Source organism: Salvelinus sp. IW2-2015, linkage group LG15, assembly GCF_002910315.2.
Source record: "Salvelinus sp. IW2-2015 linkage group LG15, ASM291031v2, whole genome shotgun sequence".
NCBI classification, from domain to species: Eukaryota; Metazoa; Chordata; class Actinopteri; order Salmoniformes; family Salmonidae; genus Salvelinus; species Salvelinus sp. IW2-2015.
In genome coordinates this window covers 3,041,622-3,057,261 of record NC_036855.1, presented here as the reverse complement: position 1 = coordinate 3,057,261, position 15,640 = coordinate 3,041,622, and the positions used below count along the sequence as shown (strand labels likewise).

The window sequence follows — 15,640 nt, the reverse complement described above, 5'->3', positions numbered from 1 at the left end:
GTCCTCAGATTCTTCATTGTCTTTTTATGTTCAGGGGGAAATTAGGAAGGCTTTATGGAGGAAGATTTAAGATGATATGTGTTGTGATAGCAAATTAGGCAATAGTATTTTACAAAAAATAAAATAAAAAATGACAATGATGAGTCTCAATTTGAGTCTTGAGAAATTATACAGTTTATCAAGATACATGTGACCTGCTTTGGTTACATGTACATTCATGTATTCCACTTCCCCACCGCAATACTTTTGACRGAGAAGAAATATTCTGAGGGGACTGCGATGTCTGTCAAAACACGCTAGAGGTCACCAGACTATAATGTCCTRTAGTGAACCCTTGTTGGCGTCTTTTAAAGTACAGCTGTGACATTTGACAAGATAAGTAACTTCAATGAATATTGTGTTAGTTGTTTTATTTTCATGTCCAACACATACACAAGCGAATTAAAATGTTATAACAGAAAACAATAATGCTATTGAATCATAGTAGATTTCAGTAAAAACATTCTCAATGGAAAGCATGAAAGCATAACCACAGGATAAAAATTAAACTCAAAACATCAAAAATAGGTCAATAGATTTTTCCACCCTTTTTGCCATACATTCATTAACAGTATTGTGTTGTATTGTGTTGTATTGTGTTGTATGGTATTGTGTTGTGTTGTGTTGTATGGTATTGTATTGTATTGTATTGTGTTGTGTTGTGTTGTGTTGTGTTGTATGGTGTGGTGTTGTGTACTAATGTATTGTGTAGTAAACCCCTGGTGAAGGCAGGAAGCTGCCAACACGTTGGTGACTTTTACTAAATAATTTGCGTCGCAGTAAATTTGTGCATTTTCCATCTTATACCTAGCCAGTATTTGAGATTATTGATCATAAAGGGAAAGCAAGTGTGAGAGGTTGATTATACAATACAGCACAGTTATCTCAAAGCTGTTTTCTTCTTAATATGTAAACTGTGTGGAATGTGGTCTCATGGCAACAGGGTCTGGGTCATTGTCTCAGAGCCCTGCTCTTCTTGACTCTCCACACCTCCCTCACTCTGCCCCTCGCTGTGGATCTCCTCATATCCTCTCCCCCTCCCAAACCTTGAGACCCTCCTCCGTCTCACCAGCAGCACAGCCCCAACCACCACCAAGGCAACCAAGCAAATTACTCCAAAGGCCACACCAGACTTCTGCCCCCCTGTCATCTGTCCCGAGGCTGGATCGAACACCTGCACCATACTCTGGATCTCTGTCACCTTGGCCAGCTTCCACATCTTGGTCTGTCCCACCCTGACCCACGCCCGATCTCCCTCGGTCATCACAGCCACCGTGTTAGTGGCAGTCATGCTGATCAGTGGAGGACGAGTGAAAGGTGGCAAGCGTACAGGCAGCAGCTGGCCACCTGTGAACAAGCCAGACTGGACACAGTAGAGTACCTGGCAGCCATCACTAACAGCAGCCAGGTGCTGGCTGAACTGGGGAGGGCAACGGGGTTGATTCTGTGCAAGGGGGTTGTTAGACTGGCAACTGAACAGGCCTCCAAAGGCAACTGAAAACCTGGTGGAAGTCTCATAGTCATTGCTCAGGCAGATCATCAGACCGTTGGACAGAAGCTTCATTTGAATGTTGAAGTTTGGAGGGCAGCTCTTAGTTTTGGTCAGAGGGTTCAACAGGGATGGGCTATAGAGTCCCCCAAAGAGGTATCCTGAGTACTCTGGGGTTGCCTCATTGGTGGAGCACCAGTAGGTGTCAATGCGAGCGGAGCGGACATGGTAGGCATCTCCACAGACGTTGTCGCAGCAAGTTAAAAGCAGCCAGCAGCCATGGCAATGCCTGTGGCACTCATACGTGCTGTAGCTCTCCTCTCTCACCTCAGAGCGTAACAGGGTGGCGTTGTAGGGCTGACCACATGAGTAAGTGCCTGTGTCTGGGTTCTTCTGAGCCAGGGCTTGGCAGATTGGGTCTGCATCCCCAGTGAGCTTGGTGCACTCCTGAAACACCCCACCGAAGCTGAGGTTGGTGGCCGGACCCTCACAGGAGCTGTCGTCCATATTGGCTTGGAAGTTGAAGTTCTTGGAGTCTGGTTCAACGCAGCCAGGGTGTGTGTTAATGGTATAGTAGCGCTGGATGGCCTGACTAACAGACAGTGCCAGTTTGCCGATGGTTGGTTCAGGGAGATCGGGGAAGGTAATCCGGTTGAGGAAGTAGTGCAGAGGCAGTCCTGCCCGGTCGATGCCCACCAGGTTGTTCTTGGTGCTCTCCTGCCACTTCTGCAAAGTGATGCCTGGGTAGAAGGGAGCCCCACCATGACTCTGAATTATGGAGTAGGTGATGTTGCCCTGATAACTATGTGACTCGGATGTCTCTTGTGTGTCCTTGCTGCCAATGTCAAATTTGACTTTATCAAAGAAGTTAAGACCTGCCGATGCCGAAACAGAGAACTTTGCCGTCTCACTGTCGGACACGTAAGATGAACGGAGATAGTCCTCTTGCACTAAGGCGGCGCCTGCATCAACACTGGTTATCACATGGGTTCCATAGTCCAACACCATCTTCTCAGATAAATACGCTGCCTGTCGAGTCTGGTTGTTTTCTATTGCATCTGCGATCTCCTCAGCCTGGTGGGCAAAGCGCCCATCCAGAGTGAAGTCGGGGTGAGCCTTTACCGTGTATAGGAAGTTACGCACCTGGAAGAGAGCAATACGGTTTCTTACATTTCATCTTTAACCAGGAAATAACCTTGAGGCTTGGTGTCCTTAATTGCTAATCTAGAGATCAAAGTATACTAAGATAAGGTACACTATCTAGTACTGACTGTTCAGAAAGCCTTAAAAGGCACAGGATTACTGTAATAACCTGGATATTCCACTCTCTCTTTTTAAAATCTAGTAAGGGAGACTTACTACAAACTATGTCAAAACATAAATTATTTTATCATTGCCGAGATGAATGTACACGACATTAAATAGATAAATAATTGTTCAAAAAGTATTGTTTCTTTCATGGAGAAACTCACTTGTACACGAGCGGTGACAGAGCTCCCTTTGACCTGGTGAGTCTTCACCCGCTGGTTCTCGATGGAGAACTTAGCATTGAGCACGGAGAGGAAGGACACGTCCGAGTTGATTGAGAAAGACGTGGAGCTGCGTTGTTCCAGCCAAGTGTTGATGATCTCAGAATTGGTCTCCACACCAGTGAGCTTCTGTGGGATGACAAAAACCTCATCCGGGATGAGGTAGAATCCGTCCTCCGTGGTCTGGCACTGGGAGAAGCTGAAGTTCATGACTCGTCCCATGTCCATGTTYCTCAGGTTGTCCCATCCCCCGCCTGGGAGCACCTCCAGGGCTGGAATGGACAAGTTGGTGCGACACTTACGAAGTCCATTATTCGGAGGAGTGAGTGGGTGAGGGACACACTGGTGGAGCAGGGAGAGTACTAGCAAGGTGAATGCTGTCAGACCCAGAGCTGTGTCAGATGCCATAGCTATGTCATATGTGGGTGCTGTGAGAACAAGGTGAAAGAATATGACGATTCTCAATAGCAGATGTGGTAATGGTAGGTTTCGGTCACAAGATCACAGCTAACTTGACTTTCAATTTCCTCAAATAAAATGCAGAACAATCACAACAGCTTTCAGATAAGCCGCTGCCAGTCTGACTAATAGAGTTATTTTGTGTGTAAATACTTCCCCTTTCTAAAATGGTGTGTGGTGTGTGTGTGTGTGGTGTGGTGTGTGTGTGTGTGTGTGGTTGTGTGTGTGTGTGTGTGTGTGTGTGTCTGTGTGTGTGTGTGTTGTGTGTGTTGTTGTGGGTTGTGTGTGTGAGGTTGTGTGTGTGTGGTTGTGTGTGTGGTTGTTGTGTGTGTAGGTTGTGTGTGTGTGTAGTGTGTGTGGTGTGGTAGGTGTGTGGGTGTGTGTGTGTAGGGTGGTGTTGTGTGTGTTGGTAGGTGTGTGTTGGTTGTAGTTCCCGCAGCAGTCAGGTGTGTGTGGTAGGTGTCCCGCAGCAGTCAGGTCTGTGTGTGTAAGTTGCTATCATCTAAATCAATTAAGTGAAATTTAACTTACACTAAAAGCAGATAATGATACCATAACAAAATGTTAATCATTCTGGAAAAAAACATAGTACTTCAGATAATAGTAAATTGACCATCATTATGATCAATCAAGTCATGCACAAGCATATACAGTCAGGTCCAAAATGATTGGCACCCTTGATAAAGATGAGCAAAAATGACTGTATAAAATATAGAATACAAGTACTGAGCTGTATTGTATGCAAAAAATTGGGAAGTTATATCATTTTATACTAATACAATTGTATAAGGAGTGGCTTTCAGGACAAGTCTCTGGATGTCTTTGAGCGGCCCAGACTCTGGAGAGACCTGAAAATAGCTGTGTTGCGATGCTCCCCATCCAACCTGACAGAGCTTGAGGTTTCGTTCTTAACTGACTAGCCTAAAACAATACAGGTGTGCCAAGCTTGTAATGTCATACTCATGAAGACAAAGGGTCTTCAACAAATATTTTATGCAAAAGTGATATTTCAGTTTCTTAAAACTTGTTTTTGCTTTGTCATTATGGGGTATTGAGATAGATTGATGAGGGACATTTAAAAAAAAAAACTATTTTAGAATAAGGCTGTAACATAACAAAATGTAGAAAAAGGCAAGGGGTATGAATACTTTCCCGAATGTACTGTATAAGCAGAAAAGAGCCCCATACCTACTGTAAAATATGGTGGTGGATATTTGATTGTATTGGGCTATTTTGCTTCCACTGGTCCTGGGGCCCTTGTTAAGATCAACAGCATCATGAACTTTACCCAGTACCAGGACCTTTTAGCCAGAAACCTGGTTGCCTGTGCCAGCTGGCTGAAACTTGGATGCAGGTGGGTCTTCCAGGAAGACAATAACCCCAAGCACACATCAACATCCACAAAGAAATGGTTAATGAACCACAAAATCAACATTTTCGGATTTGAACCCCATTGAAAACCTGTGGTATGAATTGAAGAGGGCAGTTCATATGCGCAGACAAAGGTTATCAAGGATCTGGAAACAATCTGTATGGAGGAATGTATCTGTATGGAGAAGGATCGTTATGAGAATGTATCTGTATGGAGGAATGTATCTGTATGGATCCCCCAATATGTTCTCCAATCTCATAAAACATTTTAGAAAAAGGCTCAGTGCCATTATCCTCACAAGGTGAGGTATTAAAAGGTATTGAAAACTAGGGTTCCAATACTGTTGACCCCTCTCTTTTGAGAGTATTACTTCTCTTTCTCTGAGTAATGTATCATTTCCCCTTTTTTATGAGCATACAATACAGCTCAGTATTTGTATTATATATTTTATACATACTTTTTTGCTCATCTTTATCAAGGTTGTCAATACTTTTGGACCTGACTGTATATCTGTCATTGATTAAAGGACAAGAGTTTACATAATGATCTAAAGTCTATGCTGTGTGTTTACCTGTGCGTGCAGCTGAACATTGTATACTGGAAACACTCGGTTTGTTATTTGAACTAAAAACAAACAATCTTAAATAGCTCATTTGTTTTGCATGGAYTCCGCAACGCGGTTTGCTTTTAACAGCTAGGACCGCTATTTCTTGTCCCGGAATCCTGCTTAACTGACAGGTTAAAGTCTGCTTGAAAGAGCCGCTAACCTAGCTAAGMTGCTAAGCTGCTAACCTCAAAATAGCCCACGTTAACATATGTAGCTTAAGAAACAAGGTTCATGAAATTAATAACTTGCTAGTAACAGATGACATTAATATTCCGACTATCTCTGAAACTCACTTAGACAATACCTTTGATGATACAGTGGTAGCAATACAAGGTTATAACATTTACAGAAAATACTGAAATGCCAGTGGTGGAGGAATTGCTGTTTATATTCAGAACCACATTCCTGTAAAGATTAGAGAGGATCTCATGTTAAATACTGTTGCAGTAATGTGGCTACAGATTCATCTGCCTCACCTAAAGCCCATTTTTGTGGGAAGCAGCTATAGACCACCAAGTGCTAACAGTCAGTATCTGGATAATGTGTGAAAATGCTTGATAATGTATGTGATACAAATAGAGAGGTATATTTTCTGGGTGACTTAAATATTGACTGCCTTTCATAAAGCTGCCCACTCAAGAAAAAGCTTCAACTGTAACCAATGCATGCAACCTGGTTCAGTAGAGTGTTGGACGCTATTTTGTAAATTACACCGCTGAAGTCAAGGATTGGTAGGATAGTCAGTTTTACGAGGGTATGTTTGGCAGCATGAGTGAAGGAGGCTTTGTTGTGAAATAGGAAGCCGATTCTAGATTTAACTTTGGATTGGAGATGCTTAATGTGAGTCTGGAAGGAGAGTTTACAGTCTAACCAGACACCTAGGTATTTGTAGTTGTTCACATATTCTAAGTCAGAACCGTCCAGAGTAGTGATGCTAGACGGGCGGGCGGGTGCGGGCAGCAATCGGTTGTAGAGCATGCATTTAGTTTTACTTGCATTTGAAAGCAGTTGGAGGCCACGGAAGGAGTGTTGAATGGCATTGAAGCTCGGAAACCAGACTGCATAGTGGAGAAGGTACAGTGGGATTCGAAATGGTTGGTGATCTGTTTGTTAACTTGGCTTTCGAAGATTTTAGAAAGGCACGGCAGGATGGATATAGGTCTATAACAGTTTGGGTCTAGAGTGTCTCCCCCTTTGAAGAGGGGATGACCGCGGCAGCTTTCCAATCTTTGGGGATCTCAAACGATATGAAGGAGAGGTTGAATAGGCTAGTAATAGGGGTTTCAACAATTTTGGTGGATAATTTTAGAAAGAGAGGGTACAGAATGTCTAGCCCAGCTGATTTGTAGGGATCCAGATTTTGCAGCTCAAAAGYTGTCTGGATCAGTTGTCAGGATTTGGGTGAAGGAGAAGCAGGGAGGGCGGGCTTGGGCAAGTTGATGCAGGGGGTGCTGAGCTGTTGGCTGGGGTAGGGGTAGCCAGGTGGAAAGCATGGCCAGCTATAGAAAAATTCTTATTGAAATGATCGACTATCGGCAACGGTGAGAGGCTTGTTTCTGGAAAGGTGGATTTTTAAAAGTAGAAGCTCGAACTGTTTGGGCACAGACCTTGATAGTATGACAGAACACTGCAGGCTATCCCTGCAGTAGATTTCAACTCAGCCCCCTTTGGCAGTTCTATCTTCTCGGGAAAAATGTTATAGTTAGGGATGGAAATTTATGAATTTTTGGTGGCCTTCTTAAGCCAGGATTCAGACACGGCTAGGACATCAGGTTTGGCGGAGTGTACTAAAGCAGTGAATAAAACAAACTTAGGGAGGAGGCTTCTGATGTTAACATGCATGAAACCAAGGCTTTTACGGTTACAGAAGTCAACAAATGAAAGCGCCTGGGGAATTGGAGTGGTGCTGGGGGCTGCAGGGCCTGGGTTAACCTCTACATCACCAGAGGAACAGAGGAGGAGTAGGATAAGGGTACGGCTAAAGGCTATAAAAACTGGTCATCTAGTGCGTTCGGAACAGAGAGTAAAAGGAGCAGATTTCTGGGCGCGGAAGAATAGATTCAAGGCATAATGTACAGACAAGGGTATGGTAGGATGTGAGTRCAGTGGAGGTAAACCTAGGCATGGAGTGACGATGAGAGAGGTTTTGTCTCTAGAGGCACCCGTTAAGCCAGGTGAGGTCAACGCATGTATGGGGGGTGGAACGAAAGGGCTATCTAAAGCATATTGGGCAGGGCTGAGGGCTCTACAGTGAAATAAGACAATAATCACTAACCAAAACAGCAATAGACTAGGCATATTGACATTAGGGAGAGGCATGTGTAGCCGAGTGATCATTGAGTCCAGAGAGTAGCAATAGATGAGTCAGGGAGCCAATTCAGTAGTCGCTACTCCACTAGGCGTGCTGGAGACACAGGGATTCAGATAGCTAGCAGTCCGGGGAGAGCAGATGGGCCTCCAGCGATGTCGCAACGGAAGAGCCTGTTGAAACCACCTCGGACAGTTACGGTGGCAGACCAATCGTGATGGATCAGCGGGGTTCCGTGTCGGCAGTAAAGGGTCCAGGCCAATTGGCAAAAGAGGTATTGTAGCCCAAGAATTGGAAATGGACCTCTTCGGCTAGCCGGGAGAGGGGCCTAGCTCGAGGCTAGCTCCAGGCTAACTGGTGCTTGCTTCAGGACAGAGACGTTAGCCAGGAGTAGCCACTCGGATAGCAGCTAGCTAGCTGCGATRATCCAGTGTAAARGTTCAGAGCTTGCGGTAGGAATCCGGAGATGTGGTAGAGATAAAGCAGTCCGATATGCTCTGGGTTGATATTGCGCTGTGCAGACTGGCAGGAATTGGCCGGGCTGAGGCTGGCTGATGTACGGGTTAACGGTGAGGACCGCTAGCAGTGGCTAACTGACAACTAGCTAGTTAGCTGGCTAGCTTCTGATGGGGGTTCCGGTTCGAAAGTAGCAGATCCATACCACATTGGGTGAGGCGGGTTGCAGGAGAGTATATTCAGTCCAAAGATGGAAAGTGAGATTAAAATATATATGATATATAAACGAAGAAAACGATATATACACGGGACAGGATGGGACAAGGCAAAACACAAGTCCGACTGCTACTCCATCTTGGACACCATCTGTAAAAACGTTTAAATCCTCTTGGATTGACGAGCAATTGAAAAATGGTATGGTTGAGAGGGATGAGGCAAAAGGAATGGCAAATAAGTCTGGCTGCAAACGTACTGCAAATGACTGATGATTGGCTGAGAGAAATAAATGATAAAAAGATTGTGGGGGCTGTTTTGTTAGACTTCATTGCAGCTTTTCACATTATATGACATTCTGACATTAGCACAGATCTGTCTTTTTAAACGACTAGCACAAAGCTCAGACACTCATGCATACCCCACAAGACATGCCACCAGAGGTCTCTTCACAGTCCAGAACAGACTATGGGAGGCACACAGTACTACATAGAGCCATGACTACATGGAGCTCTATTCCACATCAGGTAAGTGATGCACACAGTAGATTCAGATTTGAAAAACAAATACAAATACACCTTATGGAACACGGGGACTGTGAAGCATGATAACATATGCACTATTCATACACGTACACACGGATTTTGGGTTGTAGATATGTGGTAATGGAGTATGGGCCTGGTGGCACACACTTAGTGTGTTGTGAATTCTAATGAATGTAATGAATATATTGTAATGCTTGTCAAATTGTATAACTGCCTTTGTTTTGTCGGCCCCAGGAAGAGTAGCTGCTGCCTTGGCAGGAACTAATGTTGATCTATAATAAACCCCAGGAAGAGTAGCTGCTGCCTTGGCAGGAACTAATGGGGATCCAAGTTACGGGTAAACAGCTAAGGAGCAATCTGCAGTCAATAACAGTAACAAAGCAGAGACCCCGTCACTGTTACGGTAAACAGCTAAGGAGCTTGGACAAAATGGTTAAACCACTCCATATTCATAGACAGGATATAAACGGCAAGGACTAACCCGATACATGACATCAAAAATATATTTTACAAACAATGAGTAAACACACTGCTTTCCAAAAAAATCATTCTCTCATATCTCATTTCTCAGTTTCATCATGATGAAACATTGAATATGATAGAATCAGCCATCTCGCCATATGCCTCCCTTTCTGCGGAGGCTTCGTCTCATTGATCGTCTGTCGTTCTAAAAATCATCCGTCCACTCGTTCTCAAATTAACTCTCTCCTCAATCGATCTTCTCTTTTGTCTCCTTATATGGACTCTCTCGTCTCTCATAATATTCTCCGTTCCTCTTTCTCTCCATCTCACAATTCTCAAATTCTCGTCAAACTGCTTCTCACTCTCACTTGCTCCGTCTATTATCGCCTCTCATTTCACCATCCTACATTCAATCGCGATGGCTCAAAAATTTGCAAATATGATTCCGGATCATGATGGCAGGAATCTCCGCCTCGAAAAAAATACTCAATAACAAACAATCGTCATGAAAAAATTCCCATCCAATTCACTCTTCCACTTCTAGCTCTCATCATAAAAAAATACCTAATTCAATGCGGCGTATGCTCACTTCAACAAAACTCATTCGCCCTAAATTAAAATTTCACTATAGTCCATTTCAAAATCCGCTCCAGTCAGATCCTCATCTCGCTCTCCTCTGACCAACCATCCGTATACCTCTTCTCCGCGCGGGAAGATACAACTTCTCATCTCTCTCCTCTCTCCTCTCTCTTAGTCTCTCTCGTCTCAAATTCATATCAATTCAAAAATGCCCTCTAATTCAATCTCGATCGAAAAATCCTCTCTCCACTCTCTCTCAAGTCCCTCCATCCTCTTTCTCACATTAATTCCTCTCGCCCTCCAGATATCAGGGAAATATCCCTCCTCTACAATATCTCTCTAAGAAATGAGTCCAGCACAGTCTAATAAACTTGTCATCTAAAGGTACCAAATTCTCTCCCTTCACTCCTAAATCCTAACATTCATAATCAAAATTCCCTCCCCGCCCTCCTCCAGTATAAAATTAATTTGTATAAATATAATGTATGTAATGATTGAAAAAAAAAAAATATTTTTCAGTATTAATAAAAATAGGCATATATATAATTACGTATCTTCTCATTAAAAATCTCTCATCTCTCTCTCTCTCTCTTCTCTCTCACAAAATTCCCCCTCTAAACAAATACAATATCATCTCTCGCTCGCATATCCCCCCTCTTCACGGCGAAAAAATACCTCATCTATATCAACCCCACTTATAAGATTCTCTCTCTCCTCAAATTCAATTCAATTCTCCCTCATCCCTTCTAATACCCTCGCAATCCAATTTTCCTCTCCATATCATCTTCTACACGTCAAAAAAAAAATGCTAAAAAAATTCTTCTCTTCTCTCTTCTCCGATCTCCCAAATTCACATTCATTCATCTTCTCCTCTAATATCCTCCTCTCTTCGTCATATTCCTCTCAAATCTCATCTCTCCTCCTCTCTATTACGAATCTCAAATTCCCCACAGCTCTCATAATATTCGTCTCATCAAATCTTCATTAAATTCATTAAAAAGAAAATGTCTATCTTTTCCGTGATGCTTCTTCGTTCCTCTTTGAAATGCTGGTCCGTCAAATAAATTAATTTCACTCATTAAATAACTCATTCTTTAATTCTCGATCTCCCATTCCTATGCAATATTCCATCAAATTCCGGCGCTCTCGCCGTCAATCTCCTTCTCCCATCATCTCCAATTCGATTGCTCTTCATCAATAAATGGAACATAATCGGATGTATTTTACTCTCTCTCGCAGCTCCACATGGCTCATCTGCTTCTCTCTTCTCAGCTCAACTCTCTCAATCGCTACATCAAAAAAATGAATGCACTCTCTCTTCTCTCGATCAGTGCTTCCGTCGATTCTGCTGCCCGTCTCTCTCGCTTCTCAGATATAATCCTTGTTGAATTAGATTTATCTATCTCTCAATCGGCCCGCTTCGTGTTCATCTCTCATAAAAATAGGAGTGTCCATCTTATAATGGTATTCACACGAATAATCTTCCCCCTCTCGGTTATTCTGACTCTTTTCGCTCATCTCTCCCTCTTCCCTCCGTAAATCATCATTTCCCGTCACTGCTCTCGTCTTCAGGCTCTCGTCTCCTCACTCATCAGATAAATATTGAGCAATCCTCAAATAATCTAATCTATCATCTTTATATTCCTAAAATTCTATAATCGACATATCTAAATAAAATCATAAAATCGCATTAATGTGTCTCTTCTCATCATGATCCATTTCTAAAAACATTCTCTAAAGGTTTTCTCCAGATCGTAAATTCATCTGAATAAAATGGCCTCAATGTCCTATCTTAAATATAATTGCACATAAAACATGTTCGGCTGCTCTCAGACCCGAATGCTCGTACGATTCATAGATAAATCAGATCTCCCAAAAAAATGCACGTAGCTATCCTCCACAATGTCCGTTTCCTTCTCTCATCGCAAACAGACAGTACAGACAGACAGACAGACAGAGCTCAACACACAAAACAATATCTGAAAATCTGAAATAAACACAATTTAGAGAAGAACACAACTTGTGGTCTCTCCAGTCCTGCCTTGTTTTCCAGACTTGGTACTCGAAAGAACAAAACTAAGACTAGAATCTCCTCATTGATGGGGATGAGTTGTTGAGAAAATCCACTCAGCCCCGTTCCCTGTCTAACTTAGTGAAAGTTAAGTAATTGACTTTGTTCTGTTTAATTTGTTGTAAGTGAAGGCAGCAATCTTACTACAAAATTCCAGCATAGACAGATTGCCACGTGTAAGAAGAGAAGAAATGATTGGGAAATTTAGATTACAGTACAAAAAGAGGCAACAAGTTAAGATTAATCTGCTGTGTTCAGGTTGGATAGGATAATGCAGTTTTTAGTACTGATTAGATGTGCATGAAGTCCTTATTCATTTGAACTTTCTCTTCCCTTTATTGATCACAATAAATACCTTCAGCTACTAATCTGTGTGTTAACATTTTTGTTTCCAGAAGTGTGACATAAGAAGAGTTTTAAAAAACTGAAACAAAAAAGAAAGCGAGCAGGAACAGTGTTGATGTGCATTCAACAAAGTGCCTCCAATACATCCTAATTAGTAATTGGCCCGTGGTTTATATCAGGCAATTGATTTTTCAATGTAAATTAAAATTCGCAGATTCTGGTCACAACTTTATTTTTCGGTCTAATGAATCAGTGTTGGAAAAAACAATGGTCTTGGGAGACAATTAGGCTATGCTTGATTTTAATTCAGTGGGATTCTTTCCCACTAACTAAACTTCTTCTCTAAACCAAATAGGCAATTCACAGTTACAAAATGACTGATCTCATGTGTGATAGTAATCTACCAGAAATGCCCCGGCAAATGAGGATACATTGAGCTATCTTTTAATATATACAACTCCTGAAATAGACATGTACAGGTTAACTGACAAATAACGGAAAACACTTGAGTAAAATGAAGGGAAACATAAGTATATTTGAAGCAGGTGCTTTACCAACTACAGGCATGAGTACTTGAGTTAATTAAACAATTTATGAATGGAATTTTATCATGGAAGAAAGGTGCTGCATCCATGCAAATAGTTTTGAAGAGACAATTGTAGAATTGTCTATGTCCGCATGAAAACTGGTTCTGACCGTCGTGGTGGCCCAACACCCTAAATTAGAACCTTTTGTTGGTGTTTCCTTCAGATTTTGGCAAATGTAACATGTAATATAGATAAGTGTCCATAATTTACGGTTTCAGAATAGTCTATTCCTGGATAGTTAGACAAAGATGAACAATAGCTATGTTTTTCTGAGCCACCAAGTTTATCCGTGGGTGGCGTCGTAACTGTGGTAGCATCAACAATTGCAGCTTATCTTTACGTAGATTGACTACTTTTTTGACATGAGATAATATCGGAAGAGACTAGCCTGGCATTTTTGGGAGCATGTATACTGACTGGCAGAACATTGTTTCTAGGAACCCCTTGTCCCTGAAGATTGTATGGTGTTTGCACGTATGTCTGCAGTGTTATGTGTATGTACGCGTGTACATAGTAGCGCGGTGTGATGTGTGTGTGTGCGCCTGCTTCTGTTCTCGGCAGCAAACACAAGCATTTCTGCGTGGTGTTGCAGCTATCCAAGGCGGCACTTTTCTCAAGTGACATTTCCTTTAGTAAGTGCTACCAGCAGCTGGCGTCTCCTAATCTCTGTCTTAGAGCAGTAGCTGTGGCTCTAACTGTTTATTGATAGCCACTGTTGATAATTCTGCTGAGACAGGCAACGCTGCCCGTGCCCTTCCTCTAGTAATCACAGCAACTTTTTAGTGAATGGGATAAACTTTTCTGACAGCGAGGCCAAGGAGAAGGCAGCTGTTTTACATATAAATGCAACTTCACCACCTCTGTATTGAAAACAAATCTCTGGGCGCATTTGGAGGACGTGGTAAAGGCCTTTTAAAAAGGTGTACCGTCGTTGTCAGGATTGGAGTGAGAGCTGTTGATTATAATGTTTTTTACCAAAAACTGACTTTTTAAATAATATCCCCCATATTATTTATAGAGGAGCTGGTTTATTAACATGCTGATTTTAACACCATATTCTGTACCAGCTCTAGAAAGTCCCCATTTAGATTAAAAAGGAAACCCGATTAGAAAGGACAATTTTAGCTAACATTTGATAATCATTATAATATACATTAGACTTTTGGGACATTTATACAAGACAACTAATTTATCCCAGAGCGACGTACAGTTGTGCTTTCAGCTTGTTGAGAGAAATCAGTCAATCACTTACCTAGTATGTCATAATCAGTTAATTATTGTAGTCTCTGAAATGCTACTAACCTGTGAAACTAAAACCTCGAAATAATCTTGTTAAGATAAAAACAACCAGGTTGCTGAACCAATATGCAGATAAAATCTTTCTCCCCTTGCTTTCATCTTGGCTATTGGATACTTACGTCTCCAACAGGAATATATGGTTAATTCATATATTTCTACATTTAGCAAGATGCAGAGACGTCTGTGTGCATCCAAATGACACCTTATTTCCCTTTATAGGGGGCACTACTTGTGTGACCCAGAGCCCGATGTAGCCTGGTCAAAAGTAGTGTCGTATAAAGGTTAATGAGGGTGCTTTTTCTCAGCCTTTAAGAAGATGGTAATTTTTAATTTACGCTCAAGAATGCCGTGGGGTCAGCTGGCAGAACCCGGTGTCATGTTGAATGAATGGAGTTTAAAATTGACTCATCGTAACCTAAAAACATTCATATTTCTCCCACAAGAAAGAGCGGAACAATGAGGGAATGCAAATTGATTAATGATATTAGAATATCCTTTCTGTCTTTTGGTCGAAAGATTGGTAAATATATTTTTAGCAACCTCAAATACCCCTTTAGTTTTTGTCCCCTTTACCAACCGGCAACGTTCTGTCTGTGCGACGTGATTCAGTCGCCCAAGCTGGTGGAACCAGGACACAGTCAATCATTTCACGATAAAGCAAACAACAGAGTTTCATTGGAGTGCTGGGTATATTTATCCTCAGTTAAAAAATAACAAAATGAATACAATTTACAGCTATCAGAATTGGCTTATAGGCTACAATTTAAATAAAGTAGCCTTGTCCACAAGCAGAACAGACACTCATAGGGCAGGAACATATCTTTGTGTTTCTGTATGCCGGTGAGATGCTTGATGTACATATATATACCCTCTGTACTAGTCTCAAGGGGACTTTGAACAATTGATTCTTGATAATCATATCATCAGTTTTTCTCATGTCTTCGTTTTTGTATATAAGAAAAAATTTTCCATGGCTGCTGCTGTTATGTAATGTTTAATGGCTAAGAGTAAAATAATTCAAGCTGTACAAGTAAATTGCCATAATGAGTCATGCAAGACTTTACTATTGGGTTTTGGATAGTAGTTTATTTTGGTGAAACACCAAATATCTGTTTACAAGTGCAATAACTATAGATTGTAGGTTAGGAAATAGTATCTTAGAACCAGAGACATAAACTGACACGTCTTGCAAAAGGCAGCTAAGGTTCCGTTGGGTGGTATCAAAGTCCAACTGGGCAACAAGACAAATAAAGTTCCACGTTGAGATTGATCAATGCGTA

At 41.9% G+C, this 15,640-nt stretch overlaps 1 protein-coding gene across 1 annotated transcript; it reads right to left on the bottom strand.

Moving 5' to 3' along the window:
• Positions 1–393: 393 nt before the first annotated feature.
• mpeg1.1 (macrophage expressed 1, tandem duplicate 1) lies at positions 394–3,532 on the bottom strand. Its single transcript, XM_024001912.2, has 2 exons — positions 3,001–3,532; positions 394–2,671 (listed from the first exon to the last, which is right to left on the bottom strand). The coding sequence occupies exons 1-2, from the start codon at positions 3,463–3,465 to the stop codon at positions 971–973; spliced, it is 2,166 nt and encodes a 721-aa protein (XP_023857680.1). The 5' UTR covers positions 3,466–3,532; the 3' UTR covers positions 394–970.
• Between the last annotated feature and the right edge of the window lie 12,108 nt (positions 3,533–15,640).